This window comes from Panthera leo, chromosome A3, assembly GCF_018350215.1.
Source record: "Panthera leo isolate Ple1 chromosome A3, P.leo_Ple1_pat1.1, whole genome shotgun sequence".
Lineage (NCBI taxonomy): Eukaryota > Metazoa > Chordata > Mammalia > Carnivora > Felidae > Panthera > Panthera leo.
Genome location: NC_056681.1, coordinates 79287427 through 79304960, shown reverse-complemented (window position 1 = coordinate 79304960; position 17534 = coordinate 79287427). Strand labels below are relative to the sequence as shown.

At 41.1% G+C, this 17534-nt stretch overlaps 1 protein-coding gene across 2 annotated transcripts in view; it reads left to right on the top strand.

Annotated features, from left to right (window-relative positions):
* Positions 1-8487: 8487 nt before the first annotated feature.
* The window catches only part of USP34 (ubiquitin specific peptidase 34), a 248353-nt gene continuing 239306 nt past the window's right edge, over positions 8488-17534 (top strand). For both annotated transcript variants that reach the window (XM_042932359.1, XM_042932358.1), the window contains exon 1: positions 8488-8614. In XM_042932359.1, coding sequence (XP_042788293.1) covers positions 8572-8614 — 43 coding nt within the window. In that variant the 5' untranslated portion in view covers positions 8488-8571. The remainder of the gene's footprint in view (positions 8615-17534) is intronic.

Genomic DNA, 17534 nt, shown 5'->3' with positions numbered 1-17534 from the left:
ACGTGTGGCTCGAACTCACAGACTGAGAGATCATGACCTGAGCCGAAGTTGGACGCTCAACCGACTGAGCCACCCGGTGCCCCAAGTTGTTAGGTGGTATTTAAATCCATGGGACTGGATGTGATCGCCTAGTAAGTAAATGAGAAGAGGTTTAGCGCTGGGCCCCAGGCACACCAGTGTTCAGAGATGAAAAGAAGCCAACAGAGGGGACAGAGAACAAACATCCAGGACACAAAGGGTCCATTTGAAGATGGTTGTATTCAATAACTTTATTGCTAATATTTATCCTAAGAGAATAAATGAAATAGTACACAGAGATGAACATATTCGTTTATTGCGGTATTGCTTATGTTCATCAATTAAGTCCAGTTTAATGAAATTATTTTGACTATATAATGCAATGTTATCCTATGGGCAATAAAAGTGATATGTATCTGTACATGGGAACATGAAAAAAAAACCTTAATGTTTATCTCATCTAAACAGTTTAGTCCCATTATAATAAAAAGATTTACATGCCTATTAAAGAATGAAAGGACAGGTGTCAAGATGTTGATAGTACCTATGATTGGGTATGGGATAATAATATTTAGTTTCTTCATATTTTTCTATAGTTTTTACAATGAGTAATATTACTTTTATAAACAGAAAAGGGGCTACAACAGGAAGAAATCATTGAAAAATATTGCAAGTAGGTAAAAAAAAGCAATTGCACAAATAAAAGGAAAAATTTGGTTTACGGGCAGGACATGTGGAATATTTTATATTATATTTATTTTATATTAAATATTTTATTCAGTTTTTCAATACTTATTTATTTATTTTAGAGAGAGAAAGAGAGCACATATGAGCAGGGGAGAGGGGCAAGAGGAAGAGAGAGAGGGACAGGAAGAATCCTAGGCAGGCTCCATGCTCAGTGCAGAGCCTGACGTAGGGCTTGATCCCACAACCCTGGGATGATGACCTGAGCCAAAATCAAGAGTTGGATGCTTGACATGGAGTCACCCATGTGCCCCAAAACTTAAATATTTCAATTAACTAGAGAGTGGCCAAATATTATGTGGCTACGTTAATTGAAGTATGTTGTCCAGAACAAGAGAGATTATAATTTTATGCTATTGTATGCTGTTAGACTATATTTCTAGGTACCATGTTTTGTAAAAACATTGCTATTCTCTAGACAAGGCTTAATTTCTCCATCGGGTTCCTGTATAGAACTAAAACCATATTATATGAGGAGAAGGTAAAAAAAGTTCTGGATATTATGAGCCAAAGAAAAGTCAGTTACAAGAGAAACCAGACCTCCTACTTTCAAATATAGGGAAGCGTATGTTGAAGAAACGGGATGAAACCTATCTCAAGTGTTTCTCATAGTATCAGGCAAGGACCACCTATACCAGAATTACCTGAGGTGCATGTTAAAATAGTTGACTTCTGACCCCAGCTCAGGCCTACAGAGATCAGACCCTGCATCGGGCTCTGTGCTGACAGTGTGGAGTCTGCTTGGGATTCTCTCTCTGTCCCTTCCCTGCTCACTCTCTACCCCCACCCCAAATAAATAAATAAAATATAAACATTTAAAAAACACAAACAATAGAAACAGTATTTTATTGTATAGCTTTAAAAATTTTAATTATTTTACTTTATTCCTTTAGTTATCTAACCTGTAAGATGTTCCAAAATGTATTTTTTGGTGTCTTTAATATTCCTCAAAATATCCAAATCTATAAAATATACATTATAAAATATATATTTAGTAATTTGAAGAATGAAGTTAGACATTTTATTGGTTTGATTTGGCTTAGTTGGCAGTGAGGATTGACTTTGTCAATTATGTTAACATACAAAATATATATATTTTATACATTTATATATATATGTGTGTGTATATATATATACACACACATACATACATAGAGCTCAAGTGTATATATGTATGTGTGTATATATATGTATGTATATCAAGTAATATATGTATGTGTGTGTGTGTATATATATATACACACACACACACATATAGAGCTCAAGCTTTCCTTGAGCTCTAAGGGTGGCCATGTGACAGAGTTCTAGGTAATGAGAAAGTAAAGTTAGCCAGAGGGGCTTCTGGAAAGTTTTTGCTTTCCTGATAAGAGGGGACAGCTGAGGGAACTGGTTCTTTGGTTGTTCTTCATGCCTAGAATTTATAATGCTAGAGGTATAGCAGTTATCTTTCCCCATAAAGAGCTACCATACTAAGGATTGATTTTATATTTGCCGTCCTGAGTTTTATTTTGAGCTTTAGATTCAAACAACTGCCTGGTCAACAACTCCTAGTTACCTCACAGGCACCTCAAACTGAGTGCTTCCAAAATAGTACTTGTCATTATTGATCCCATCTCCCTGTGGTCCTCCTTTAAGTGATCCCCAATGTGGTGAATGGCAGCATCATTTACCCAGTTTGGCAAATCTCTTATTTGGAGATAGCCCTGATACTTTCCCTCCCCATACCCACCAATCAAGTCTTGTTCTTTTCACCTCTAAAATGTTCTTAGAATGGACTCCCTTTTCTCCATTTCTTTGTTATCCTAGTCCAAGCTTATCATCATCTTTCTGGATTAATATTAATAACCCCCAGTTGTCCCTATCTTTAATCTACTCTCTACATATTAGTCTGAATATTTTAAACAATTTTTTTTTTAATAGGCTTCATGCCCAGTGCAGAGTCCAGCACAAGGCTTGAACTCATGACCCTGAGGTCAAGACCTGAGCTGAGATCAAGAGTCAGATGCTTAACTGACCGGGGCACCCAGGTGCCCCATTAGTCTGAATATTTTATTTTATATCTTTATTTTTTAAATGTTTATTTGTTTTTGACAGAGAGAGAACCACAGCATGGGGGGTGGGGGGGGCGGGGCAGAGATGGAGGGAGACAGAGGATCCGAAGTGGGCTCTGCGCTGACAGTGGGGCTCAAACTCACCAACTTCGAGATCATGACCTGAGCTGAAGTCAGATGCTTAACCAATTGACCCACCCACGCACCTCTAGTCTGAATATTTTAATAAAAACCTGATTGTGTTGCTTACACACTTAAATGCTTTGTATTGCTTTTAGGATCTAGGCCAAAATCTTAACAATGTTTGCAGTGCTCTGTTAAGTCTGGCATGGGCCTTCTCTCCCAACTATGTTCTAGTCATACTGGCTTTATTTCTGTTCCTAGAAAGAAGCAAGGAATTTTGTACCAGGAGTTTTGCATATGCTATTCTCTAGATCTGCACATCACTTCTATTAGTTTTCTATTGCTGCTGAAACAAATTACCACAAATTTATGGCTTAAAACTAAATTTAACAAACATCATTTTACAGTTTTGTAAGTCAGTAGTCCAACATGGGTTTCATTGGGCTAAATCAAGATGTCAGCAGGGCTGGCTGGGTTCTTTTCTGGAGGCTGAAAGGGAGATTCTGTTTCCTTGTCTTTTCCTTCTTCTGGAGACCACCCACATTTCTTGACTCAAGGCCCACTTCCCTTCATCTTCAAAGTCAGGAATGTTGCATCTCTCCAACATTTCATTTCGTTTCATTTCATCATCTATCTTGAAAGAGAGAGAGAGAGAGAGAGAGAGAGAGATCACGAACTGGGGAGGGGCAGAGAGAGGTGGGGAGAGAGAAACCCAAACAGGCTCTGCACTGTCAGTGCAGAGCCCGACATGAGGTTCAATCCCACGAACCCGTGAGATCATGACTTGAGCCCTAATCAAGAGTCAGATGCTTAACCCACTGAGCCACCCAGGAGGCCCTCTCCAACCATTCTTATGTAGTCACAGTCACAGCTCCCTGTGCCCAAAGCTGGGAAAGGTTCTCTAATTTTCAAGTCTCATGTAAAAAATTGAGTCCACAGGAATAGAAAATAATCTCCCTGTCTCAAGGTCCTTATCTGGAAAGTCCCTTTTGCCACTTAAGGTACCATATTCACAAATTCTGGGGATTAGGACATAGGCATGTTTGGGGGTTGGGGACATTATTCTAACTACCACACTATTTTTCATGACTGCATTTAGGCTATAAATACTTTATGGTGGCTTTAGAGTTTTGTATTTGTTAGATAACCAAATATCTTATGCAGCAACAAGTAGGCAGTTGCTAGCACCGATTCAGCAGCTCAGCAAAGCCACAAGGGACTCAGGCCTTTTCTTTTTCCACTCTGCCATTTTTGGTGCCTTGGCGTTTGCTTTTTGCTCACAGGTTTATTGTTTCAAGATGGCTGCTGTTCTCCAGATTTTCGTAACTATATTCAAGAAAGACAGAAGAGAGAAGGGGGGTGTACCAGATCCTGTCACAGTGCTCTGCCCATATCCTCTAGTTCTTATCACTTCAGCATACAGTTGGTGGCCAGACTTCCAACTGCTGGCACCTGCATTTCTATGCCTTCCTGGTTGAGCAAGGAAGCCTGCTTTGCTGCCTGCCTACAACCCCTCCCCTAACAACAATTAAAGAGAGTACATGTAAATACCCAGCTTCCTTGTCCCTTGGGTAGGAGGTTTTGTTTTTTGGGGTGGGGGAGGGGGGTAGGGTAAGACGATTTTAAGGCACATGTTTTATATTGGTTTGCAGAATTTACCAGGGGGATTAGGCTTCAGTTACCTTTAGGATTACGGGGCTTGATAATGAATCTTTTATTGGACACTTACTCTCCCATTTCCTATCTCATTTCTCCACTATCCTACCAATATTTCTTGGATGCTAACAAAATAAAACTATTTTCACTTGTTATTTCAGGGCTTGCTTTGTGGGGAATCCAAACCAAGACAGACCATCATCATCTTTCCTCCTTCTTTCTTTAAAGCAGACAGTTGGTGCTATAGTGGCCAGTTTACAACTAGGAGGTGACAAACCAATGTGTGGAAGGTGAAATGGAAATAAACAACTTGGGTTCATAACCTTGAGCCACTGTACCAGTCCTGACTGGACTGTCTACTGCCATTCTTACTTTAAAAATTGTTTATTTGCAGTCTATGTCCCCATTACAAATAAACAGAAATAAAGTAATAATAAAGGTTAGTAAGAGCTGTGAAGGAAATGAACAGAGTATTATAGAATATTCTAGGGGAGGGGAGTTATTTTTTGAGATGATGTCTAAGTTGAAACTGTGAGGACACAGCCATTTCAAAATTAAGACAGCATGTCCTAGGAATAAACAACATTCACCAAGACCCAGAGCAGAAAAGATTTTATGTTTGAAAGCAGACCAGTGTGGCTGGAATGTAATAAGAGTGAGGTTGGAAACCACAGAGGTTAGGGAAGGCTCAAATAGAGTTTATTCTAAATGCAACAGGAATATTGAAGGGTTTTAGGTAGGGAAGTGTAATAATCCAATTTATTTATAAAAACAATCACTCTAGCAAGTTAAGAACCAAACAGTAGTTTGCTGATCTTATGCACAAAGCATTGGGCTGGGTGTTGTGGAAAGAATAAAATAGCATACTTGCCTCTAATAATGTTCCTAAGTTCCACAAAACAGGGATAAGTGTGGGTGTGAGGGACAAGAGTAAATTCTGCGGTTAACTCTGGCCTCTAACAGTAACAATCAGGCTTTAACGCCAAACTCCAGACAAAATCCTGTATTCAGTAATAACCAGAATGCTACGAAGGGCAAATAATTTCTATGGCAAGATTAGTTTTCCAAAGCTGTTTACGTGAGGCTGGTTTTCAGGGAAGGAGCTAGGAATATACTATGTATATATTACAAAGCTCAAGAATTAAAAATTTCATAGATTGTATAATTTTACTGAAAGCATGATTCTACCACTAGATGGTGACATGTATACAAAGTATTGAAAACAATCTTAGCTGTTGAAGGTGTATAGTCATTGCTGATTACTGGTCGGATAATCCAGATTTATAAGGATTTAGGGGTATTTTAGCAGAGATTCTGCTTCATCATAATTTTAGAATGTACAACTTTCAAATACATTAAAATGTCTCGTTGATACGGATACTAAATCAGCACAGAAGAGTGAAGATTCTAGTTAGGAGGCAGACAACCTTGTTTTTCATGGTCTTTTATGCTTTTCTCTGTTAACAAGCAGTTGAAGTAGATAAAGCGTTGTTGGTAAGCTATAGCCCATAGGCCAAATCTGGCTAGTTCCATTTCTGTATGGTTTGCAGGTTAAGAATGGTTTTCTATTTTTAAATAGTTGAAAATATCAAGAGAAAAATAGTATTTTGTGACACATGAAAATATGAATTTCAAATTTCAGTGTAAGTTAAATTTTATTGGAACACAGCCATACTTTTTCCACCACGTACTGTCTATGGCTGCTTTTGTTCTAACAGTTAAGTAGTTGTGATAAGGAAGTTGGCTTGTCTATAAAGCCGAAACTATTTACTATCTGGCTCTTTACAGAAAAAGTGTGTTGAGCATTTAAGTGGTGACTGAAGAGCAATGATCATTTATGACAACAATACTCTAGATTCTCAAAGCATTTTATTATTTTCTTTATTTTAGAGAGAATCTTAAGCAGGCTCCACGTTCAGCACATAGCCCAACGCGGGGCTCAATCTCACGACCACAAGATCATGACCTGAGCTGAAATCAGGAGTTTCAGAGTAGGAGGCTTAACCGACCGAGCCACCCAGGCGCCCCTGTCCCCTTCTTTTATTAGGAATGGGCAATTCTTTCCAAAAGATCCACTCTGCAGATTTCTGCTCACGTTTCACTGGCAAGGACCCAAACATAGGTTCAGCCCTACCATGACTGTTTTAAACCTGTAACAAGTACTCCTTGGGGCTTTCCTTCCAGAGACGAGTCTCTAGCTGCCACCTGAAAAACAGGACAAAATTTGGGTTTGGCAAGTTTCCTGGTGGGCAGGTAAGAGGGGTGGGTGGGAATGGATGCTGGCTGGTCCTTGTCTGCTACGGATGCCAAAAGTCAACTGTGCAGAAACCTGAGTTTTACAGTAAAGATGGGAAGAAGGGGAGAGGATGGCAGAATCTCTCTACAGCTCGGAAATCTCACCTGCTCATATGGAGCAGTGTAAAACAGGTGGGCAGAAACTTTATAAGAACACTGGCAAGGTGGTCCTGGCATGGAACGACGGTGGGACCCAACCTCGACACAACCTTTAAACCAATTACTAGTGTTAATAGCTGCTTGGGTGACACAGTTATAAGATTACGTACACGCCCTTTCGGTCTCTTCAGTCACATCTCTATAAAACGTACTGGGTATGGAAATCAGTGAGGACGTATTAAGTGCAGGTGTGAGGAAAATTTTCCTAATGCTAACTAGTTAACACTACCAACTTGAGCGGAGTGTCCCCTTTCGTTCCGGTTCTTCATTTTCCGTTTCCCATCTTAATACCCTGGCGATCTGCTCTTCGCAGAGAAGAATGTGCTATTTCAGGTAAAGAGTTGTAGAGTTGCAGGCAATTGGTGCGGGGCCCTCTCGCGTACAAGGGAGGCGATGCCATGTGAACGCTCCTCACTCCGCCATTTCTAGTCACGTCAAGGTGTCTTACTGCTCGAGGACGGATGAGCCTTGCAGAATCGAGGGTAGCGATCGACACGCATGCAGGTTACGCCGCCCCCGGGCTGTTCCATTCTCACAAAGCCCCGCGGGGAGAGGGCCGTGTGCCCCAACTTGGGCTGCGGCGTCGCTTCGGCCCGGCTTCTCCGTGAACCCCTTGCCTCCCCCACCCCCCCAAAAACCTGAGCGCTGGGAGGGAGGAATCGGCATCAAACCCCCCCTTCGTGGGCCCGGAGGAAAAATGGCGAAGCGCAAGGGCGGGGAACAGGGCGGCGCGAGTGACCCGGCGCTCGCCGGGACCTCGCAGCCCGCGGAGTGGGCCGCTGTGGGCGACGCCGCGCAACCGCGAGCCGCTCGGTGCCTCCGCCATCTTCCCCTACTCACTCGGACTCCCCCCGCGGCCGCGCTGGCTTCGTGTTTCCCTTCCGGCCGCTGACAGAGATCCGGGCTGGGCGGGGTGGGCGAACGCGCCGAGGGGGTGGACCGAGGGCGGGGAGGCCAGACGGAAGAGGAAAGGGAGGGCGGCGAGCCGGCCGCGGCGGGGTGTGGAGCGTGCGGCGTGTGTGCGGAGGGAGAGGTGGGGGGGCGGGAGGCGAAGCGAGGGAAGGAGGCGGAGGAATGAGACCGCGAGGCGTTTCTCGTCGGCTCCTTCGCTCGGGCGGAAAGAGCCGAGCGCAGCCCGAACGCTCTATTAAAATGGCGGCGGCGTCAGCGGTGGCCGCGGCGTCTGGTCGGTGAAGTGACTCTGCTGCTTCTCTCCCCACCCGCCCCCTCCCTCCCTCTCCCCTCCCCCCGTCCTTCCCCCCCTTCCCCGCCGCCGGCGCCTCCGCGCCCCTCCGGCCTGCGCACCTCCCCTCGCCCCCCTCCTCTCCCCCGCCCGCTCCGGGGACCGCCGGCCCCCTCCCCCATACTCCTGCTCTCCGCCCCGTCCCCGCCGCCGCCCGCCCTCGTCGCCTCCCCGCCCCGCCGGCCGGCCGGCCCCCTCCTCCGCCTCTCTCCCCTCCCCCCCGCCGGTCGGGATCAGTCACTGCGATCCGAAGCGGGGGAGGGGGGGGGCGGCGGCCGAACGATGTGCGAGAACTGCGCAGACCTGGTGGAGGTGTTAAATGAAAGTAAGTAGCCGCGGCGGCGGCCTGTGGGGGTGCACGGTTTGGGGGCCCCGCGCAGCTCCCCGGGCTGCCGCGGCCTGCGGGAGGCGACGGCCGAGCCAGGCGGCGTGCCGGCCTAGCGCCCCGGGAAGGTGCGCGGTGGCGCGGCCGCCGCGGCGCCTCGGGCCCAACCCGGCCCGGTTACCTGGGCGCTCGAGAGGGGGCCGCCCCGGAGCTTTGGCCAGGCAGGGCCTGAGCGGTCTCACCTCTCGGAAAGTTTCCTCATTACAGGTGTCAATTAACGAAGGCACTAATGAGCCTTCGCCTCTCTCGCCCTGCCGGGAAGGTGAGGGGAGGTGGGGTCCGAGGACGAAGCTTTCCTCCGCAGTCCGAACCTTTCGGCCCTCCGGCCGCCCTCTTTAAATTTCAGCGTGCTGCCGAGGCCTCTCTTACCTGCTAATTTTCATTAAACTCCCTGGGAGGAGGTTGGTGGTTTTCCTCTCCCTTGGGGGTGTGTGGGTGTATGAAACCCTTCTACCGGCCCTGAAATAGCTGAAAATGAACTGTAATAGTCATGATTGGAACCTTCATACCTATTTTGTAAAAAATTAATGATGGTTCTTCTTCGTGTACCGTTCGTCATTTTAATGGTAAATTTTATTATATTAAGGAGAGCACTGTACTACAGATACCATCCCGGGATAGTCATGGCCTGTCTCCTGGAATGAAAGGCCTATTCCTTATACTTTTGATTGTTAAAGAGCGTACCCTGATCTTTTCTAGCCAGATTCTTATTTTATTTCCGACCCTTGTAAGATAGTATTTGAGGCTAAAGAAACAAGCTGTATTGCAGATTAACTACTTCTGGGCCCAAAGGCCTAGTTGGACGAGGTGCATTAGATAAGATTAATTTACAAAAACTTGATTGTTGAGAAAATGCTCATGTAAAGAACTGCTTATGTGGGTTTTGGATTTCTGTTCTGATATTTCCGAAGATTTCCAAACTACCTCTTTTCTAATACGATTCTTTAAAACAATGGTTTTAAAAAATGTTTGTGTTTGAATTTGACTTTATTTATGTGCTTGAATTTGACTTTATTAACCAAATGCAATAAGAAAAGTGTTAGAGTTCTAGTTTACTTTCAACTGGGCATTTATTTTCTGACAGGTGGAAGCAGGTTTTGCACATACTCAAACTGTACTTTCCAATATTTGTGTTACTGTAAATTTTCCTAGAATTTTAAGGTTGTTTTGAGATACTTTTGGTGCAGGTGATTTATGATATGATGATTACATAAGTCTTTAGTACTTATTTCAGTAAACTGTATTTTATATCCTAAACATAAGTTGTGTGGTTATTGTTACAATAAATTGGGAAGAGCATTATCTTTGCTGTCTAATAAAAGAAATAAGTGCTTTTAATAATGTTTTGGTGTTTTAAAAGTTAACTAGGAAAAACAACTTTAAACATAGTATCTAAAGAAACTAAAGTCTGTTAATCTTTATTACGTTGTGAAAAGAGGCATCATGATAGTTGTTATTGAAAATTATTTGGGAAACCCCTAGAACTTTGCTTAGAAGCACTCAAAAATGCGATGGATTTATGGAAACTTAGAAATGTAGAGAATCTTGAAGTAGAATTTAACTTTTATTACCTTTATGTATATACAGTTAGTAGAACCAGGTTTGTATAAGGCAGTGGTCTCTAAAAATACTTAAGACGACTTCTTAATATTTTCTCTATTTATTTTTTTATTGTAGAGAGAAAGTGCCCACACATGTGGGTGTGGGGGCGAGGGACAGGGAGAGAGCGAGAGAATCCCAAGCCACTCAACGCGGGCTCAATCTCCTGACCCTTGGGTTATAACTGGAGCTGAAATCAGGTTGGCCACTCAGCCAACTGAGCCACCCAGGAGCCCCTCTTAATATTTCCTTAAAAGCTCAGTTTAAAAATTTGCCTCCTGAACACTAATCTCACAATGAAGCTTCCTTTTTTATTTGTTTAAAATTATTTCAGCAATTTTATTTGTAGGTTATACCAAACTATTACAGGTTGCTTTTTTTCCCTTGTAGTTTTAAAATTGTTTTCATTTTTCTTTTGTGTTGTATCCCAAACATAAGATGTTTAAGTTTCTTAAGAACAGAGGGTATTACTTTATCTCATTATAGTAATAACATTTATCCATGACTGGATAGGAACATGATGGTTGGACCTTGATAAAACTTGTTGAATTGAAGTAGGTTATGTCTTTCTTGTAATCTTGCTCACAATAATTATTAAGTCTGTCCTTTTATTCCCCTAGAGGTTGTGCAAAGATGAGCATCAATTCATCTTTGATTAGATATTCAGAACTAAAGTTCCCAAATAATGTGCTCAGAATTCATCTCTCAGTATATCTCCCCATAAGAGTTTAACCATGACAAGAAAGAAAATGATGTATGTGATGTGTTTCAAGTTGATTTTGAAAAAGAATTATTTAAAAGATACTAAAAACCTATTTCTTGTCAGATTTAACAATACTGATGAAACTGAAAAGAAGTCTGCCTGGACATATCAGTGTAATATAAAAATTTAGTGTTTTAAATGAAAGGGTAGATAAAATGTGGATAGTATTGTTTTCTATCTTGATGTGCAGAGAGATTTTAATAATGGTAGAGACTTCATATGAAATGTTTACTTAAAAATCTGGCAGAATGTAATTTAGCTAAAATAAAAATTGGTAACAAAAGGCTGTAAATAGTTTCCTTTTGTCATCAGTTTTTGATGAGAGAATTAACATTACCATTTATATGTCTCGTGCTGGGAATCTGAAGTTGTAAACTCTCCCCATGGAAACATACAGGTACACAGACACAATTTTTCATGCACTGTGAGGACTAATTGAAACCTGTCCATGGAACCAGGCTAAGAACCCCATAATAAGGATCCTCACATCCCCTTTTAAAATACGATCTTGATAGATATCCTAAAACTTAAAATGACATTTCAAAATAATGTTTGGCTTTAATGTTAGAATAAACAATCCCAGCACTACTAACATGCTTGAATTTCTCTTTCCCTTCAGTGCTTTGTTTTTAAAAAGACATTTTCAAGGCTTGGGATGTATTAATTTGGCTACTGTCAGTTTGTGGGTTCACATTCAGTTTAGGAAATAATTTTCAGTTTTTAATCCTGTGCTTGTTTGGCTGAATTTGTATATTTGCTGCTTTTCTAGATTTTTTGTGAACCACTTTAACTCCAGAGCATTTCTGGATGTTGATGAGAAGTTGGAGGCCTGAATTTACGTTTTGGACCATCATCATAGCTAGCTCACTAGTAAATTGAGGTCATTATTTGCCTTGGTAAGGTAAATTTCTTTGAGAGAAGAGTGACAATGGCTTAAAAAATTTTTCTTAATGTTTATTTATTTTTGAGATAGAGAGAGCAAGCAAGCAGGGATGGGGCAGAGAGAGAGGGAGATACATAATCTGAAGCAGGCTCCAGGCTCTGAGCTGTCAGCACAGAGCCTGATGCGGGGCTTGAACTCATGAACCGTGAGATCATGACCTGAACAGAAATTGGACTCTGAGCCACCCAGGCGCCCCGAAAATGGCTTTAAATACAGATGTTATTCTGTGTGTGTGTTTAGTAAATTATAGTTTACCAAATGTAGCAGTTAAGTAGACAATTTATTTGCCCCCCTCCTTAGCCTTGGAGATAGGCAGGAGCAAGCATTGGTACCTAAATTTTAGAAGCAAAGAAATTGAATCTCTGAAAGGCTAAGTGGTTTGCCAGATAAAGGTCACCTGTTACTTGCTTAGTTAGTAGCCCTGTCTAAGCTTGAACTCAAGATACTGTGATAACAGTATTTGCAGAATAATTCTGTTTGTATTATTTTTAAAGCAGAATACTTTATTGAGCAGTTTGTGTTGAGTACTTTATCAATTCTTTGAGGTAGGTACTCACTCTATCACCCCTTTCAGATAAGAGAACCTAGATTTAGAGTTTACATAATTTGCCCAGAGACACATGACTGTATTTGGTGGAGCCAGGATTTGAACAGGACTTAATCTCAGGTCAGGCTAAAAAAGCCCATGTTCTTAACAGTTACGCTATGCTGTGGAAACTTTGTGATGATCTATTTGAATGGAAGACATTATTATGTTTAACTGACAATAAAAAATTAGTGTATATTTATGTATTTTAACAACTTCAGGCATGATGTTACTGTAGTTGTGGTAAGATTTTAAAAGTGGTGGTCCTGGGGTGCCTGGGTGGCTCAGTCAGTTGAGCCTCCGACTTCGGCTCAGGTCATGATCTCAAGCTTGTGAGTTTGAGTCTTGCGTTGGGCTCTGTGCTCACAGCTCGTAGCCTGGAGCCTGCTTCGGATTCTGTGTCTCCCTCTCTCTCTGCCCTTTCCCCACTTGCATTCTGTCTCCGTCTCTCTCAAAAATAAACAAACATTAAAAAAAAAAAGTGGTGGTCCTTATGTAGCTGAATGAAATCTAAATGTTGTCTGTCAGCAGGGAGCCCTTTAGTACACCATACATTTCTAGAGTTTTTTTTATATTATAAGTATATGAGTGCTAAATAGTTAAATCATTAGTAACATAATATTTTTTGGTTGACCTAGTAATTCTAAAATTTGAACTGATTCTTAAAATTGGAAATCGGATTTTACTATAATATGAAGTCCCAGATTATGAATTTTTATTTGATGATCTAGCTAAGTCTATATCCTCTTAAACCAATTAATGTTTGAAGTAGTGTTCGTGATTTCAATTCACATATTTTTCTAATATAACTTAGAAACCATAAAGCACTACAAACGTGCAGGATATTACGTAGGCTATCTGCATTGTCAATGATAACTGTTAATAATTAGTTTTAGCACTCTTCGTGAAACATGTTAATGTTACTTGTATGTTTAATGATAGTACCTGTATATCTGATTTCAAAGTATTTGTAATGTGTTGTGTATTATTAAGAATTTTTATATTTTCAGAAAGAGAAAGAAACTTTCCAATCATAGCTTGACCAAGATGTGACATAATCTAGCTAAATGGGTTGGCCTACCTTCTTCTTTCTTTCTTTAATTTTTTTGTAATTATGAAGGTTGCATATTCTCATTGTAGACATACTGAAAACTATAAATCTCATCATCCAGTGATGATTCCTGTTGATGATCACCTTGAAATACTTTTGGTACACATTTATTTTTGGTACACATTTTAAAAATGTTTATTTATTTGTATTGAGAGCGAGCAAGGGAGGTGCAGAGACAGGGAGAGAGAGAGCATATCACAAGCAGGATCTGTGCCGTCTGCACAGAGCCCAGTGCAGGGCTCAAACCCCTGAATTGTGAGATCATGATGAGCTGAAACCAAGAGTCAGACGCTTAACTGACTGAGCCACCCAGGTGCCTCTACGCATTTACATTTAAAAAAAAAAATTTTTTTTTTTAAAGTTTATTTTTGAGACAATGTGAGAGACAGAGTGCAAGCAGTGGAGGGGCAGATGGAGGGAGACACAGAATCTGAAGTGGGCTCCAGGCTCCGAGCTGTCAACCCAGAGCCTGACGCGGGGCTTGAACTCACGAACTGTGAGATCATGACCTGAGCCGAAGTCGGATGCTTAACCAACTGAGCCACTCAGGTGCCCCTATGCATTTACATTTTTAAGAATGAGATAAAGGTAGTTCAATATGTAGCTTGTTTCACCTAATGTTTTATTTGATTGTTTCGTTTATTAACTCTTTTGAAAATACATTTTTTGTCTGTATGGTATTTCATTTTGTATTAGATTTAACTTCTCATTGTTATATGTTTTCAGTTCTTTTATATTATAAAGCTGCAAGTGAACATCCTGTACATAAATTTTTAATAACATTTTTTTAGATAGATTGCAGAAGTGATCACTCTGTCAAAAATATAAGCATACTTTTGTTTATATTGTCTATTTGCCTTTTCAGAAAGGATGTATTGATTTCCACTCTTTCCATACTCAAGTATGGGCACTTGTACTGAATATTATCCTTGAAAAAGTGTTATTTTGGCAAAAATTGTAATAGCCAAATACTAGTAAGTTTAAACACTAATGGATGCTTGGGTGGCTTAGTCAGTTGAGCGTCTGACTTTAGCTCAGGTCATGACCTCATGGTTCGTGGGTTCGAGCCCTGCGTGGGCGTGGGGCTCCGTGCTGACAACTCAGAGCCTGGAGCCTGCTTCAGATTCTGTGTCTCCCTCTCTCTCTCTCTCTCTGCCCCTCCCCCTCTCATTCTCTCTCCCTCTTCCCCCACTCTCCCCCCCTCCCCCGCCTCCCTCCCTCTCCCTCCGTCTCCCTCCGTCTCACACACACAAATGAACATTAAAAAAATTTTTTTTTCAAATATAAAATTATAGAAAAACATTTTTATTGGCTATTTGCATTTTTTAATACATTCCCTGTGTTTTCTCATTTTTCAGGTTTTAATATTTTGTGTTATTACCTGATAACGAGTTTGGTCACTTATTAACAATAGGAACCCTTGGTCATGTTCACCACATATATTTTTTTCCAGCCCCCCCTTTATTTATTTATTTACTTAACTTATTTTTGATATAGTGAGAGTGGCGGTGGGGCAAGGAGAGAGAATCCCAGGCAGGCTCTGTGTTGTCATTGCAGAGCCCAACGTGGGGCTTGATCTCACAAACCATGACATCATGACTTGAGCCAGAATACAAGAGTCAGATGCTTAACTGAACCACCTAGGCACCCCCCCGCCCTTTTTAAAAGTAATCTCTACACCCAGTGTGGGGCTTGACCTCATGACCCTGAGATCAAGAGTTGGATGCTCTACTGACTGAGCCAGCCAGGTACCCCTTTGCTGCTTTTTTGTGTGCTTTTTATTTTTGTGTTTTTAATTATAGATCTTTAAAAAATGTTTTATGTTACAGCTTCTTCTGCAGAGTTGCCTAAAACAATATATGATTATCACATTACCTGCTTAAACTGTTCTAGATCTTCATTGCTTGAAGAAACTAACTTCTTAGCGTGACATATATCATGCATGGCACAATTTGGCTGAAACTCCTCTTCCTAGCTTCACTTCTCACTCTTTTGGTGAGACCTACTTTTTTTTTTTTTTTTTAATGTTTATTTATTTTGAGAGAGAGGGAGAGACAGAATCCCAAGCAGGCTCTGACTGTCAGTGCAGAGTTCATTGCAGGGCTCGATCCTAGAAGTGGTGAGATCATGACCGGAGATCAAGAGTTGGACACTTACCTGACTGAGCCACCCAGGTGGCTCTTGGTGAGGCATTGAACCTTTCCCAGCCTCTCTTAAAATGACTTATATCCTTTAGATTAAGAACTTAGGTAATGGTCCCTCTTCCTTTTTTTTTTTTTCTTTTTTTATTAAGTTTACTTATCTTGAGAGAGAGCACGCATGCGCATGTGCACAAGTAGGGGAAGGAACAGAGAGAGAAGGGGGTAGAGAGAGAAAGCCCCAAGCAGCCTCCGTACGGTCAGCACAGAGCCCAACATGGGGTTCGAACTCATGAAATGAATTCTGAGATCATGACCTGAGCGGAAATCAAGAGTGGGATGCTTCACTGACTAAGCTACCCAGGCGCCCCTGTTTCTTTTTTTTTTTTTTTTATGAGAATTTCATTTTAAATTTTTTTTAATTTGCATCCAAATTAGCATATAGTGCAACAATGATTTCAGGAGTCGATTCCTTAGTGCCCCTTACCCATTTAGCCCGTCCCCCCTCCCACAACCTCTCCAGTAACCCTTAGTTTGTTCTCCATATTTATGAGTCTCTTCTGTTTTGTCCCCCTCCCTGTTTTTATATTTTTGTTTCCCTTCCCTTATGTTCATCTGTTTTGTCTCTTAAAGTCCTCATATGAGTGAAGTCATATGATTTTTGTCTTTTTCTGACTAATTTCACTTAGCATAATCCCCTCCACTTCCATCCACGTAGTTGCAAATGGCAAGATTTCATTTGTTTTGATTGCCGAGTAATACTTCATTGTATATATATATACCACATCTTCTTTATCCATTCATCCATTGATGGACATTTGGGCTGTTTACATACTTTGGCTATTGTTGATAGTGCTGCTATAAACATAGGGGTGCATGTGTCCCTTTGAAAATACACACCTGTATTCCTTGGATAAATGCCTAGTAGTGCAATTGCTGGGTCGTAGGGTAGTTCTCTTTTTAGTTTTTTGAGGAACCTCCATACTGTTTTCCAGAGTGGCTGCACCAGCTTGCATTTCCAGCCCCCCCTTTTTTTTTAAAATTAACAACAGCTTTCCTTCCTGAATGATGAACTCCTTACAGTCAGGGCCCATGTTTTCTTCTTTTCCGAGTCCCTCCTATAGTGCCTTGTACAGACTAGGTGCTTAGTAAACATTTTAGTTCATGCAGGGTTTTTGTAGAAGAAGAATGTGATTGCCTAGTTAAATCAGTATTCTTAGGCCTATAGTCAGTAGTGATTTATTTATTTTTTAAACTAAGCTCTACACTTTTCGTGGGGCTTGAAATTACAGCCCCAAGATCAAGAGTTGCATGCTTCACTGACTTGAGCCAGCCAGGTGTCCCTAGTCAGTAGTGATTTAGATATGAGAATTTTTGGCTGAAGTATGCTGTAGGTGAGGATTATTATCATATATACTGCTTTAAATTATCTTTTTTGTGAATTACTAGGTATATGCTTATAAAAAATATCTACCCTAAGCAACTGTTTTCTAAATTAATATGCATTGCAGAAAGGCAGAAATTAGTTGTTTTTATGTAGGTGGTGAGATTTGTGACTGTGGCATGAAATTTAACTAAATTACTTTTATTTAGGAGTTTATATATGAGGAAAACATTGGGCTTTTTATCTGTCATGTGATTAACACCTGTTAATGATATTTTCCTCTCAAATTCCATAGAAATTAAAAACTATCTCCAAAGGTGTTAGTTGAGAATTAAC